This window comes from Podarcis raffonei, chromosome 9 (genome assembly GCF_027172205.1).
Source record: "Podarcis raffonei isolate rPodRaf1 chromosome 9, rPodRaf1.pri, whole genome shotgun sequence".
Taxonomy (NCBI): domain Eukaryota; kingdom Metazoa; phylum Chordata; class Lepidosauria; order Squamata; family Lacertidae; genus Podarcis; species Podarcis raffonei.
The window spans coordinates 25,040,459-25,056,625 of record NC_070610.1 but is presented as its reverse complement, the minus strand read 5'-3'; the positions used below and the strand labels follow the sequence as shown (position 1 = coordinate 25,056,625).

The 16,167-nt window shown below is 42.3% G+C and overlaps 1 protein-coding gene across 5 annotated transcripts in view; it reads right to left on the bottom strand.

Moving 5' to 3' along the window:
• SLAIN2 (SLAIN motif family member 2) overlaps positions 1-16,167 on the bottom strand; it is a 37,898-nt gene that overhangs the window by 12,932 nt on the left and 8,799 nt on the right. For 3 of the 5 annotated variants that reach the window (XM_053402014.1, XM_053402013.1, XM_053402015.1), the window contains exons 2-6: positions 14,874-15,022; positions 13,700-13,864; positions 8,417-8,578; positions 6,248-6,607; positions 319-456 (exon numbers count right to left, since the gene is read on the bottom strand). In XM_053402014.1, coding sequence (XP_053257989.1) covers positions 319-456; positions 6,248-6,607; positions 8,417-8,578; positions 13,700-13,864; positions 14,874-15,022 — 974 coding nt within the window. The remainder of the gene's footprint in view (positions 1-318; positions 457-6,247; positions 6,608-8,416; positions 8,579-13,699; positions 13,865-14,873; positions 15,023-16,167) is intronic. The other 2 variants (XM_053402016.1, XM_053402017.1) reach the window with 1 other exon arrangement.

The following is a 16,167-nucleotide window of genomic DNA, read 5'->3' as shown; positions in this document are numbered from 1 at the left end:
ACCCACTGCACCACAGAGACCAAGCTTATGGAATGTTCAAGATAGACCGTTGCAGAAAAGGCTTCCTATTCAGGACAGCAGGCATTAAGGAAACCATCAATATTGAGAAGTAATGTGGGATGGCAATGTACACATACTTCATTGTTCAGTACTGTACTTTGAAATGCTCGTTTGCCCAACATTCATCAGATCTGACCAAGCTTGCATTATCTGCATGAAATGTCTAATCCCTTTACCATGAAACTGTAAACACGCTGCTAATTGTTTTCAGCCGACTCTCAGAAGCTGTGTTTACAGCGTCACTGTAAAGATACTTACTGGCTGAGGGTTGAGGTTGAATACGAGATATTCCTCCATTTGGCACTTGAAAGTTTGAGTCACTTCTACTGTTTTTCACAGACTCAACTTGGATGTTAGATGTCCTGGACAGGTTTGGAAGACTACGCCTTAGTTTCTCTGTATTAAGGAAAGATAACAAGAACACCACAACATACCATCTGATGCAGGAGACTGAAAAATCATGGCAACCTGAAACCCGAAGGATGAGAGGGGGCAAGGTTTGCTACAAATCTGCATAAAAGAAATGGTATCTGCCTAATGTTACATTATCAAAATTACATCTAAGAAATTTTAAATCTAGTAAGATATAAATTACTAGATTTAAAAAATGTAAAAAGAGAAAGAGATGGAGAAAGCAAGTACAATTTGTCTATTTTTTTCATCCTGAGCAAAACTTACTTAACTTTTGCTGTCTGGTAGAAGGGGTTACGATTTAAGGTATAGAAGTAAGAAAACTGCTGGTCTACTCCATTCTAATATCTCAACATAACCATGGTGAGCAAATGTGTACCAAGAAAGCCCAAAACACATACGGTTGTATGCATACAGACTTCCTGTAGATAGGTCAGGGCCTGCCCTTTCATCTTCTCTCTACCATCATTTGCTCATGACAGTTATGTCATGAGAATATGACCTATGAAAGGAGAGACAGGGAAATAAATATGTCTGACAAAGAATATCTTTTTAAATATGTCACTGTTGTTTTGGGAAAGTAAACAAACATTTTATCTATCTATCTATTTGATTTATACTCTGTTTTTTAAAGAAATCTTCCACAAAGTGGCTTACAATATTTAAAAATACAATGCTTCTTGCTTTATCAGCTAAATGGGACTTCACTGGAAAATTTCAGGTTTTACAAGTTCCACCATGCAGAGATATCACTAATATTCACCTTCACGGTGGCATAAAACTATTATTTAAGCACCAAATTAAAATTATGAGAGGGGTTCTACTGTCCTCAAATGAAATCAGAGTTTAGACATGAAGAATTCAATAAATTAACATTATTTTAGTTTCAAGTTAACATAGACATTTAAGTCTTTGCTCGTGCTAATCAACTTTATGGTTGGTATCTAATCAACCTGAACTTTGATCCTTCAAGATATTTACTGTTAACATTTAGGTAAGATTCACATTTGAAAGGACCAGTTTCAACAAGCATAGTTATATTCTTTTCTGACTTTTTCCTAAAAGGAAACATGCTTTCAAAACAACAGCGCATATTGGTTTATAGTTACAGGTAGGTAGCCTTGTTGGTCTGCCGTAGTCGAAACAAACAAACAAAAATTCCTTCCAGTAGTACCTTAGAGACCAACTAAGTTAGAGTTATTGGAAAGAAGTGTGCATGCACACGAAAGCGCATACCAATAACTAACTTAGTTGGTCTCTACAGTGCTACTGGAAGGATTTTTAAAATATTGGTTTATGTTAACTTTTGCTTTCTCCAAAAGGCAGATTCTTCTAATTGTTGTTGTGGTTGTTTTACATTAAAGTGAACAGTGCACAACTATATCCCTATGTCTGAAAATTCTTGGAAAGTAAATTGAAGTGCAAACTTGAATATGTAGAATAGTCTCTGGCCATGTGCTGAATTGGTCATTAGAACATTGAAAAAGTCAACCGTTACTGGCCAACTGAGTAAAATAAAGCCATGGAATTAGACGTAAGACTGTGGGCAGACATAACATTCACCAACTTCCTTGAATGACCTCTTAAATTTAACAGACTTGGGAATAAAGAAGTCAAGCTCCCTTGGCTGCTTTGGAGGCATGTCTGTCTCCTTACGATTTACATCATTCAAATACATTTGATTCCACAAGTTTTCATGTGTGGCACACCCATTTCCCATCTACTTTGTGGGATTTCTTTAAGACAGATAGCAAAATTTCTTGTTGGTTGTTGGTGTGTCCCTGCTTTTGAGGGCAGTATAGGAGAAACAAATGGAAAAGTTCAAAAGCAAGAAAAATAATGCAAGTAAGGGGGAAAGAAAAGATTAGCAGGACTGTTCAAAGAAGCTTGGTTCATCCTGTCCAAAAATTATACCAGAAATAGATTTCAGAAGCTGCATTTATTTGCCTAACATATATAAAAATAAATTCCACCCCTGCAGACGGACTCCCACCACATGCAGTTGTATTGCTATAGTGTTGGAAAGAACTGGACAGGATCCCTTGCCACACAAGCTGTGGCCTTTTACAGCAGCAGCGCACTATCAGAGAAATGTGGGGCAGCATCACCATGGACACTCTGACATCTCTATGGACAGACAACTGTAGCAGCAGTCAGCTTTTCCCTAGCTCCCAAGTCCACTACTGTAGAAAGCAGACGAGGGCCCTTAACTCAGCATTGAGAACATTAGGCATTTCTTGAACCAAAGTAAAAAATGTAGCAGCAACATGCATTTTCATTTGTACCGAGGAAACGCACTGTCTAGTCAGACTTGGGAGAAGGAAACAGACGATTGTCTGAACCAGATTTCACAATTGTCTGATTCTTTCAACCAGCAGCATGCTGCATGGGTATATGCGCATGCAAGAAAGCATGGGATATGCTAGGAGAACGTGAAAAGAAATGAGGGAAAGCTTTGCTTTTCCAGCCACACTATTACTTTTGCTATATCAGGAGTGTCAAGAGTCACAAGGTGCAACAAGCAAACATGGCACTGACCACATGCTTTGATGAACTCTGCAGAACAGGAATACAATTATCTGTCTCCCCTCCCCATTCAACACATCACAACCTGATCTTGGGCCTCAGCACCAGTGCTGCTACTCACCTTTCTAGAGTCCATCTCAGTTTTCTTTCTGGCTCCCTATTCTACCCACCCTGAACAGTCAATAGCAGGCAGCACATTTGATAATGATTGCAAAGAGCGGATTGCAAAAGGATGAAGTAGAACCTCAGCGCAGAAAGTGGAATAGAAACCTCCAGAAGCTGGAGACATTAACCAGTATTTTCTCCTAAATGGATAGCTTTTCCAGGTTCGATTTTTAAAAGCATGTGCAAGGAAAAGGTTAGCAAGGTGCCAGTGTCAAAGCACATCCCTCCCCTCTGAGAATTGTAAATTCTTTTCTACTGGACTTCTGCAATAGGACTTCTGTTATATTTTATAAAGTTGACCCATTCTGGGCTTAGAGCATCTGCAGGAGATAGTGGCAAAACCTGTTTAGACAGATACCACAGGGAGAGAATGTGTGTATTGTGAGCAATCATGTTTCTATATTTTATAACCTTCAAGCTTTGGGGAAAAGGTACCATCTGTACATAGCCACAGGATTATTTTGATTATTTAAAGAAAAAACAAATGACCAATAACTAATGGGCATGGGTAAAGGGACTGGGAGGACAAGACAAAATACCCCACCTGTCTTCACCAGGCCTCAATTTCTAAAGCTGTGCCCTGAACATAGGTCCTAAAGAACATGCAATTCAGCTACGGCAGCATTAGCAAGGATTGTGATGCAGAGGATGTACAGAACTCAAAGCTTTAAAAACAAGGAACTGAAGGGAGTGAACAGGAACATGGAAGCTTTAAAGAGCTGAGTTAATGGATCCATTTACAGGCAAACTTACTATATAGTGAACTGGTCTTACCCCTCCCCTTCCACAAAGCAGAGTTTGCAGTGCACGATATCTGAAGGCATGCCTCAAGATATCGAAAGCAATTGAAAAGCTGAGGAACAGGAACATCCAACAACAACAGAAAAATAACACTGCCAAATATTGTTTGTGGGATCTCCTAGCACAGGCTCAGGGTAGAGCTCTCCATAATAAGTGAGAAGCCAAGCTGAGTGATCATCAAGCAAGTGCCGGTTCTACATACCTCGTCAAACTCCATTCAAAATGGTAACATCCTTTAAAATGGAAATGCTGACGCAACAAACATCTTGGCGACCTTTTTCTTCTGTAATGAACTTATGGTTTGGGGAACATACACAGACAGCTCTATCTAACCAATATTTATTCTATTGTGTCCTTTGGAGAAAATGACTTGAGAAACTTTGTTACTAGAAAAATGTCAGGAATGTGTGTTTTTTAAAGAATCTTATTATTGTATTTTGTAAAACCGACCATACTAGAATGCTCATGTTCCTCCTGCAAGTTTAACTTCTACATTTCCAGAAGTTAGAAACAGAGTTTTAAGAATCAAATTAAGCTGCCTTATTTAAATCCTCATGCAATGTTTCCCATACGTTAGATCAGCCAAAAGCCAAGTGTACGTTGAACTTGTTGCTTTAATTCACGGATGGGGAACCTCAGGGCCAGGACACTCTCAGGAGCGCCAAACCCTTCACTGGCCCTGTTTTGCATCCTCCTTGAATGTTTGTGCCTTGCTAGAAGGTATCCTTGAACTCTAATAATGAATCCTGCTTGTCTGGAGGGAGTCAAGGGAGGGAAGTATGTGTAAACAAGCCTATTGTATAAAGGTAAAAATAGTATTTATTACTCTACCTACTTGGGCTTCTATCCCCACCCACAGTCATGTGGCCTAGAAGAGATTACAGCCTCTAGGCAGACAATGGTTCACCATCCCTGCTTGAAAATATATACTATTCTTTCGTATGTTCTAATACTAAACTGTAGTTTGGTATTAACTACGCTTTAATGTACTTAAAAGGGACATGGGTGGTGCTGTGGGTTAAACCAGAGCCTAGGACTTGCCGATCAGAAGGTCGGCGGTTCGAATCCCCACGACGGGGTGAGCTCCTGTTGCTCGGTCCCTGGTCCTGCCAACCTAGCAGTTCGAAAGCACGTCAAAGTGCAAGTAGATAAATAGGTACCGCTCCAGCGGGAAGGTAAATGGTGTTTCCGTGCACTGCTCTGGTTCGCCAGAAGCGGCTTAGTCATGCTGGCCACATGACCTGGAAGCTGTACGCCGGCTCCCTTGGCCAATAAAGCGAGATGAGCGCCGCAACCCCAGAGTCGGCCACGACTGGATCTAATGGTCAGGGGTCCCTTTACCTTTAATGTACTTAAGCACCTTGCTCCTCTCCTACTCCTCACTGTGCAGCGGAAGGGGAGAAAACAAGCCCGGATCTGGATTGTCTTGACATGAACCTGGGCTTGTGATTTGTTTTGTCCACATAAACCTTAAACAGTAAGCCAAGAACAAACCTTAGCTTCCTTTTGTGGTTTTGTTTAAAGAAGAAAAAAAACGAGTCCAGCTTTGCATGTCACAACAAGCCAAAATGTCTTGTTTCAAGCTTGTTTCCTTCCATGCATGGCACTGTCAAAAGCAGGAGAGAAGCAAGTACTTCTGGTGCATTAAACCAAAGTTTATTTTAAAAGGTAGTTTCATGTCGAGTGTGGACCAGGCTAATGACTGAATGCAAGGGGCAGGCCCTTTTCAGATCTGACATCAATCCTGTAGTATTCCTTCCACAGGTAAGCCCAGCTAGGTCTCATTTTGTCATCTAGTTTGAAAACAGCATTTTAGGGAAGCATTTGTGTGTGTTTTTCTTTGCTAAAGCATTCCAACCCAAACTTTCTATTTATCTGTCATTCTGTTGCTTGGTTTTGTCTTTTATCACATAAACCATGCTTATTTTGCTGTTTTATGTGTAGTAAATATTTTATATTTGCATTGGTTTTGTGTCACTCTTCTTCTAGATATTCTGCCTTTCTGATAAACTGCTCAGCACTAGAGAAATTTGAAAACTAAGCAGCCATAGAATGACAATAATCTATATCTACCCGAAACTCAATTAGCTCAATTACTTTCTAAGCTTATTGATTTCTAGTCGCCCTAATGAAAAGAATGGTCAAGATGCTTATTCTACATGTTCTTGCATGATTCTCAGCAGATTCAGCAGAAACGCCACACCATTTAGTTGGTTTTAAATACTACCTACCGCGCAACTTCCTAGGGCGCTCAACACACAAAATTTGAGACCAAGCCCTTTACCTTCGTTTTTGACATTGCTAGTCTGTAAATCTGTGGGATGGCCTTGAAGTGAAAGACGAGGCTGCTGCAAACGAGTAATCATAGGCTGAGGTGACACTCTGCTGTACTCCATCCCTCTGGCAGGTGATCGAGAGCGAGGAGAATTCCGTGGGGACTGCTTTGGTGAAGGCCGCGGTGAATTGCGTGGTGATGGAGAGAACCGATTAACAGCCGGGTGCACCGCATGATGGCAGCTGTCTTCTTCATCTTCTAAGCTCTGCGCATCAAGTTCCTGGTCGCTAAATGTACCTCGCCTCATAGAACTGCACGACGAGCCGGAACTACGCCGAGAAGCAGTAGCTGCATATTCTTGCCGGAGACCTAACAACAGTAAGGACACTGTCTGAACTCAAGTTCTACTTGCTTGTCTGATCCCATTTGATTCTGAAGTCACTCTAAGTTAGTACAGTGGTACCCCAGGTTACATACGCTTCAGGTTACACACACCGCTAACCCAGAAATAGTGCTTCAGGTTAAGCACTTTGCTTCAGGATGAGAACAGAAATCATGCTCCGGCGGCGCCGCGGCGGCCAGAGCCCATTAGCTAAAGTGGTGCTTCAGGTCAATAACAGTTTCAGGTTAAGTACGGACCTCCGGAATGAATTACGTTCTTAACCCGAGATACCATTGTATAAACAAAGAGTTTCTCTTCCTCAAAGGAAGGAGGGCATCTAACTTGGAAATTTATTTTAAAATTTTATTTCCTGCTTTTCTTCATAAAATAAACCAAAAGCTGCTTACAAAAAAAAAAAAAACAACAACAACCCACAAGGACAGTTCAAACAACAAAACTGTTCAAATAACTAACACCAGTTTTCATTACTGACACCAAGAGTAATGTAAAACAATTCTGCATAAAACCAGGAGTTTAACCCAAATTAAAAACTCAGTAAAATAAAAAGGCCTTCTTAGCTCACAGGATTTAAAAGAGAGGGACAACTGAAACTGGATTTTGTCCAATAATGAACTGGAAACCAGTGTAGCTGAAACAAAACTGGGGAGATGTGATAAGATAAATCAGATTCAGAAATTAATCTGGCCACCATATTTTGCACGACCTAATATTTCCAAATTATTTGCACAAGAAGCCCTATGTAATATGTGTTACAATAGTCCAATTTGGATATGACCAGGGCATGCATGTCAGTGGCTGGAAGACAGGTGGATCAGTCAAGAATAATTCAGACTGCTGAAGGGAGGAGTAAGAAATTGGATCTGGTCAGTGGGACAATACTGCATTCTTCCACCCTTGGTAGGCCATTTTAACACTGTTACTGTGACCCATCTTTCCTTTGTAGCATGACAAGCTGTGCCAGAAAGAAAAATTAAAACCAAGGTGTTTCCGACAATTACCTCTGACTTCAAGCTCTGCTTTTCTGTTGTGATTGGCTGACTGTGAACTCCAAAGCCAGCTGATCTCAGCAAAAAAGTGGAACTTGAAGTCCATGCATATCTGTGGAAAAGTGCTGACTTCAAGCTCTGCTTTCTGCTGGGATCAGGTGTGCTACAGAGTTCTCAGGGAATACAGCAAATCTCACAGTGTTCGAAATCAGCACCTATCAGCTTATTAGCAAAGAAGATTTGCTGTCAATTCAAATGCACAACCAGGAGTGCACTTTAAGGTTCCCGGTTATACACTGGCAGATTCAACTCCACCTGCCCCTTTGGGTATTCTACCTTTCCTGCCATGATAGATGTCTCTTTAAAGGATCTGCCCCACCTTCAGAGATTCCTTGCTTTAAAAAATGCAGTTAGAAACTATTCTTGCATCAGTGGAAAGCCCATCACAGGTCTCACAGTGATAAATCAAAGAAAGCAGGGATCCAGATTTTTGGGATTGAAACCTATGTATGTGGCAGTCAGGGTTGGAGCTCTAGGTCTAAGTGGCCATTCACACTGGATGATGTTGTTTCCACACACCCCAAAAAATATTTTCTTGGCCTATTTGTTTCCAAGATCCCTCACTTTCCTCTGCTCAGTCTCTGAAATAGGTAGACATTAGTACAGCTCAGATAATAACTTTATGGATTATGATACATATACTTTTCATATGAAATGAAGAGCAAGAATCAAGTTCTCCAAAAATCTAAGTCAAGATTGGTGACTGAAATGACCGACAAACATACTTACTTTCCTCTTGCATCCGTGCTAAAATTTGCACATCTGTTAAGTCATTTAGTTTGTAATTTGAACCAATTGAATCTTCATCCATTTCTGAAGCACTTAATTCACTATCTATAGAGGATTGTGGGCTCAACGGAGGATTTCTATCTGCTGAATTTTTGTAATGACCTATAAGAAAAGGAAAAAATAGAAAAAAATCTAAAACTTTTGTACTATATTACTTGTCTCAGTAATTTAATCGGTGGTGGTGGAGACTGTGCTAGAAAAAGCAACTGAAGCTAGCTGACCCACAAATTCGCATTTCCTTGGTTTAGGTGCAGATCAATTTACAATGAGTCAAATGGCATTCACCTTGCTTAGTGTAGATGAAGAAAACGTCACTGAACTGTCACTGAAGAAACAGAATTAAGTTGGATGAAACACTGAAATGTTTTTACAGTGCCATTAATTTATGTAATCAAATCAGGCTTCAGTTGAACTCAATTCACCATTCTGAAAGTGTATTCAGGTTCCATTAATTTACACTCCATTCCTTGATATTAAGTAAACCATGGGATAACCACAAAGTAAGCTGTCCTGCCAGCCTTAACTAGGTTGGGGGGAAGGTAACCAAACCTATTGTTCATCTTCGGTCTACCTGAGAAGTACAGCCTTTAAAGAGGTGTGAGCTGGTTGCTCCAAACTCAAGACCACATGGCTCTAACAAGCCTTTCTTATATTCCTGAACCAATAACTTAGAAACTTTCACCACTGTAACAAAGCCAAGTTTTGCTGCCTGTGTTTCTGAAAGCTGTATGGAAAAGCACATAATCTGACCTCTGGAGAAATTGTAATTAAGCAGTTTTAATGGTATTTAATGTGGTATTTTTTTAAAAAAAGATATTTATTGAAATTTTCCACTTTAATACATTAAAAAAATCAAAAAACAAAAAACAAAAAAGTTAAAAACACATAAAGTTTACAATCCTTATTTTTCTATAACATATTTCCCTGACTTCCCCACACCTCCCCTTCTTATATTCCAATTCAAATTGTTAGTTCAACAAGTTCTTATCCCCAATTTTTAACCTTTTTCTGTTTAGTTCATTTTAAAAAAGCCAATTTTACCTTATAAACATCAATATTTATACATAAATTCTCATTCTTAAAACTTTTTTCTAAAGTCTACCCAAATTCCCTTCCATGACTTCCCCAATTTTCATACAAATAGCAAACAAAATAAAAGCAAAAACAGATTGTACTTATGCCCCCTTTGGATCCCCAAACTCCACCCCCCCCTTTCCCGGTTTCAATCCCCAACAAATATCCATCAGTCTTGATCTACTATCAGCCTGGAGATCTCACGTCCGAGGCTCTTAATTCTCTCTCAATTCCTCTCTGCCGGTTTTTTTGATAGTCCTTAATATTAAACACCAGATCTCGGAGAAGCTCTAGCCCAATGGGATCCATATTTCTTCCAGCCAGACCTCCATACTTAAAAGTGGAGCCCGAATCTTGTTTCTTACTCCTTTCAAGTCCAAATGTCCCCAAAGCTCCAACTTCCACCTTAATCAGATTTGTACCGTATTTTTCGCTCTATAGGACGCACTTTTTCCCCTCCAAAAATGAAGGGGAAATGTGTGTGCGTCCTATGGAGCGAATGCAGGCTCCCTGGCTTCAGCGATAGCAAGGCAAAGCCTCCGAAGCCTGCGCTCCGGAGGCTTTGCGTTGCTTCCGCTGAAGCCAGGAGAGTCTGCTCTTTGAGGCTGGCGGTGGGGAAAGCAGCGCTTCCCCCATCGCCAGCCCCAGAGGATGGGGGGCAGCAGGAAGGCGCACAACGCCTTCCCGCTACTCTCCAACCCGGCTTCGAGGCTGGCGGTGGGGAAAGCAGCGCTTCCCCCATCGCCAGCCCCAGAAGATGGGGGGCAGCAGGAAGGCGTGCGACGCCTTCCCGCTACTCTCCAACCCGGGTTTGAGGCTGGCGGTGGGGAAAGCAGCGCTTCCCCCATCGCCAGCCCCAGAGATTGGGGGGCAGCGGGAAGGCAGCGATGCCTTCCCGCTACTCTCCAACCCGGGTTGGAGGCTGGCGGTGGGGAAAGCAGCGCTTCCCCCATCGCCAGCCCCAGAGATTGGGGGGCAGCGGGAAGGCGTGCGACGCCTTCCCGCTACTCTCCAACCCGGGTTGGAGGCTGGCGGTGGGGAAAGCAGCGCTTCCCCCATCGCCAGCCCCAGAGATTGGGGGGCAGCGGGAAGGCGTGCGACGCCTTCCCGCTACTCTCCAACCCGGGTTTGAGGCTGGCGGTGGGGAAAGCAGCGCTTCCCCCATCGCCAGCCCCAGAGATTGGGGGGCAGCGGGAAGGCAGCGATGCCTTCCCGCTACTCTCCAACCCGGGTTTGAGGCTGGCGGTGGGGAAAGCAGCGCTTCCCCCATCGCCAGCCCCAGAGATTGGGGGGCAGCGGGAAGGCAGCGATGCCTTCCCGCTACTCTCCAACCCTCCTGTGGGCTTTTGGGGGAGATGGGGGAATTCCCCCACCTCCCGCAAAAGCAGGCAAAAGCCAGGCGCTCTTTAAAGGGGCTCCGTGGCTTCTGCTGGCTTTTCTAGGAGGTGGGGGAATTCCCCCACCTCCTAGAAAAGCCCGCAGGAGCCGCGCACCCTTTAAAGAGCGAGCGGCTCTTGGGGGCTTTTCCCCAAGGAGGGAGAAGGGACTGACTGGCCGAGTCAGTCCCTTCTCCCTCCTGCGGGCTTTTGCGGGAGATGGGGGAATTCCCCCACCTCCCGCAAAAGCAGGCAAAAGCCGTGCGCTCTTTAAAGGGGCTGCACGGCTTTGCTGGCTTTTCTAGGAATTCCCCCACCTCCTAGAAAAGCCCGCAGGAGCCGCACAGCCTTTAAAGAGCGAGCGGTTCTTGGGGGCTTTTCCCCAAGGAGGGAGAAGGGACTGACGGGCCGTTTCAGTCCCTTCTCCCTCCTGGTCGAAAAGCCCGCAGGAGTCACGCGGGGCTCCTGTGGGCTTTTGCGGGAGGTGGGGGAATTCTGCCACCTCCCGCAAAAGCAGGGAGAAGGTCTTGGAGTAGCGCACAGGCTGCGTGCAGCCTGTCCACTGCTCCCAGAGCTGGGGGGGGGAATCATATTTTTTCCTTGATTTCCCCCCCTGAAAACTACGTGCGTCCTATGGTCCGGTGCGTCCAATCGTGCGGAAAATACGGTAATCCTTGGATCTTCAGATCTCCACATAAGGAGATCTCTCCATTCTTCAATCTCCAATTCAAACCAGATTTTCAACATCAAGTTCTCCATCATGTCAGGCCTCTGGCTCTCCTTTGTCATCTGCAGCATTACAGCTCCTCCTTCCTTTTCCTCAGGAACAACATATATCTCTTTCTCCACACTCTCAAAGTTCTCAAGTTTCTCTTCTTGTCCAGCTGCATAAACTTCCTCAGTCAAGTCCTTATCAAATTCAATGAATTTATTTACTGTTAAGTCCAGAGTTGCAACATTTGTAGCCAAAACATCAATTTGGCCTTGTAACTTTCCCAAGAGAACAAAAACTCTGTCCAATTTAGCTTGTATTTTCCCTCCTTCAGCCATTCTTGTAATGTCCCAAAACCCCCTCTAGAGGGATTTTGGTTACTTAATATTCCTTCCAGTTCAAATCCAAAAGTCAGGTTAGTTTGTATCAGTTCTTCCTTATTTTCAACAAATTATAACCAAATTGTAACAAATATAACCAGCAGAGACAACAGAAACAAAGTTCTCTTTTTCAGCTTTGACAGCTAATTTGACAGCTGTCAAACTCTTCAATACCTCTTCAACAGGCTCTCTTGCGGATCACTCCCGGGTCCGGGGTGGCGGCACTTCAGCTCCCAAAATTAGCTCTTATCCTCCAGTAAAATTACTTATACTGCCAAATCGTGAAATTAATGTCTTTTATCCAATAAACAAGAAAAAAATTCTCTCGACCTTAGTTAGCTGATCCTTGCTTAAAATTATTTACAAGACAGGGAGACGGACTTCCTGTTTGCGCCTTCCCCGATCGTGCCTAATTAAAAAAAAAATTTTTTCTTTGTAAATCCAATTTCCGTACTACTCACGGGTTGTTGCTTTTAAAGTCCAATTGTTCACAAAAAGAAGTCAGCGCTCTCCGACCATGGCATGCGACTTCACTCCGCAGGAGAAGCAGTCGACTCTCAGCACCGCGCCGCTCACCCCGTCCCCCGTTTCCTAAGCCTTTAAAAAGGCTCCTTCACGGGTCGGGGGGGCGCAAATGGTGCCCGCCGAGTCACCAAGTTCACAGGCTTCACCGCCTGTGATTTCTGAGGGTCCCCGTGTCGTCGCCGCGGCAGTACCCAGCTCCTGTGGAGCCGATTCCCTCCGGAGCTCAGAGGGAATCCACCATTAGCCGATGGCGCTAACCCGGACGTCCTTAATGTGGTATTTTTCTGTGCTACAGAAGCGGCAACTTTGGAAGGAACTTAGACATATTTTAAGAGAATGATATACAGCTTTACCATGCTGCATATTTTGTGATTTTAAATCTCTGCCAAAGTTCTTTTACCAAAGAGTACTTGCCCCTAACTTGGATCTGGGCATCCAGTCACAAAAACTATCATTCAAAATTATGCTTCCAGGGGTTTAAAGAAGAATGAATTTGTAAGAATCAAATACCCCACCCCTTGCCCAAATAAAAGAAATAGTGTGACCCATCTAGAACACATTTGTACTGTCTCTGGAATGTTGGGTGTGGACATGCTCAGGTTTGTAGGAAGTTCATGGCTCACCTTAGAATCATAGTACTCACATCCACATATCTCGCACACAATTTGCATGAAGTGGAACAAGCCAGAGAGAACATTGAATTCAAGCATTGCCCCCTTCCTTCTCCTCTCATGTGGCCAGACAGCAGCTTATGCAAAATTTACTTTCACTTTTCTTTAAAGTTGCCTTATTAGTGCATCCAAACTCAGGACCATGGTTTATCACCAACTACAGTTTAGTTTAAACAAGTGATCTTCATAGCTCATGGGTTGAAGGTGGCATGTTTTGAAACTGACCATAGTTGTTCAGAAATAGCAATGGAATGGCATGGAACACATAGCTGTTCAGAAATAGCAATGGCACGGAACACAAAAATATGACTTTAAAGGAAACTTTAAATAAATGTTGCCCAAGCTGTCTTTCTGGCCATATGGAAGGGACCACTTGTTGTGGTCTAAGGTAGCCTTATATATTTCACAGGACTATTGCAAGAATAAAGCAAAACAGGAATTACACAGTTGTTTTCCAATCTGATCATTATTTTTGAGACCCTTACCTGAGTTGCCAGGAAGTATGAGCTGTTTTACTAAAGGAGGTTTCACTGGTGTGGAGGAAGGAGAGTTGAAGCTACTGCTGTAGGGACTGCCAGCATTTGGACTATAGGAGTTTGCATAATTGACAGTGCTGAACGGATTACTATAAAGGCTGTGTCTCTTGAGAGCTGTATAAAAGAGAGGGCGGAAAACAGTGTTCCAGTGCTAATTGTTTACTTTAAATGTCGTAAGGCTGTAAGTCTTAATCTCATGTAGTATTAAGAGAACCACAAACCATTCTGAGCTCAGTGGAGGAAGATCAAAGGAAAATGGAATAAATAAAAAGTAACAAGTACTGAGCTAAATACTTCAGTTTGAACAGTTGTGACATTAAAGGAGGGGAAATAATTAAGGGTCCTGGGCCAATGAGGTTTCAACCATTTTCATAAGGAAAATCAAGAAGCTTGATATTCGAAAGGTACTTTCATGTGCTGCAGAGTATAGAACATCTTCACATATTTGGCAAATGAATGCAATCTGGGATTCTGGCAAGCATCTCCCTCCTGCAATGTGGTGGCAAGGGTTTTGCACAACACAGCCCCCAACCCCTCTTGCTTTTTTACGTACTCCAGATTCATCTTCTGCAGCATGTGAAATAAACTGGTCTATGTTTGGAAACACCAGATAAAGAAATAAACTGACATATGAAAGTATAGAAGCTCGTTTTAATCTGGGCAAACCTTCGGTTTTAGAAGTCCATGGTAAATATTTTGGCAAATATGAAGTAACAAACCAATAGTGACAGCTTAGAGATTTTTCAGAGCAAATATTATATTTTTAACTATAATGTTGGTCGTTTTGGTTTTATTGTTTTTTGCCTGCTCCTCATAAACTGGCAAAACCACAGAGATGCTAGGTTCCTTATGCTTCAGCACGCTACAGCTCCATTTGTAACAAAAACTTTTAAAAAAGACTCCATTTGTAATTTTTTTCTAAATAAACTATAACTGTTTTTGTTTTTTTAACCTGGAAAAATTTCCAGAAATTTTACATTACTACAAGTACTTCAAGTATATATTCCCCCTGAAGTCAACTGAATTTAAAACTAACTCTCACAGGAACATAACTATTTTAAAAAATCAAGTTCTGATATTATTTTGTATATTTTATTAGTATAACGCTTATTCACAAACTCACCTGACATTGTCTGTTCAAGCCTATGGATCAATGATTTTTTAGCACATTCAATATCTGGAGTTGGATAATCCAATATCTGTCTGCACCAAACCAGTGGGCTAATACATTTATGCAATGGAGTCACTTTCTTCTTTGGCGAAGCATACAACCTAATGAAGACAGAAACACCACAATATTAAATGAAAATACGTAAATTAAAATCTTGGAACTTGATTTTTCTTCCTTTAAGAAGGGAACACAGGTCAAGTACTGTGCTTTCCTCAAAACAAGGCAACAGGTGAATAACCAACAGCAGATACACTACTGAATGACAATAGGAATGTAAGCAAGAAAATGTGTATCATATTGTGGTAGGTTATCCCTGCTCTCTTGAAACCATGGCCTCAAATGACAATATAAAATAAGGAAAATTCCCATTCCAACACAATGTCCAGATATGGATGGCCAATGAAGTACTTATGCATTTCTGATTGTAGGTGACTTTCAATAGATACATAACAAGGAAAAGCCTATGGCTTCTGCTTCTAAAAAGATTCAAATCGATCAGAAGAATCTGCATTTAAGGAGTACTTTCTGTATATTTCGGCACCTCTAGCTGCCTTAAAAAAAAGCAGGTGGCACTGTGGTCTAAACCACTGAGTCTCTTAGGCTTGCTGACTGGAAGGTTGGTGGTTCGAATCCGTGTGACAAGGTGAGCTCCTGTTGCTTCTGCCAACCTAGCAGTTCAAAAGCAGACCAGTGCAAGTAGATAATAGGTACCGCTGTGGCGGGAAGGTAAATGGTGTTTCCATGCACTCTGGCTTCTGTCACTATGTTCCGTGGGCCAGTAGTGGTTTAGTCATGCTGGCCACATGAGCCGGAAAGAAGTCTGTAGACAAACACCAGCTCCCTTGGCCTGAAAAGAAAGATGAGCGCCGCACTTCATAGTCGACTTTACTGCACTTAACCATCCAGGGGTCCTTTACCTTTTCTTTTTTATATACTTTATCTTCTTAATGTCAGTTATGTCCCACCAGTGGGAGGGGGCTATTTCCTGGGAGCACCACCTTTGTTGTGATTTTGTTTTTTTTAAAAACCAACAACAATCAGATCTGTGCAATACTTCAGCTCTCCCTGCTTCATTCCCTCTCCCCATGATTTCACTGTATATTACTGTATGGATTGTCCCACAACCATTTTACTGTTTTGGAAAGGGAAATACTTGCAGTTTTCGAACTGAACATAAGGTAAACCGACGACATACCAAATTTGTATGGAACTGGAAATTCCCATGTGTGTGCTACTGTGCAATTCC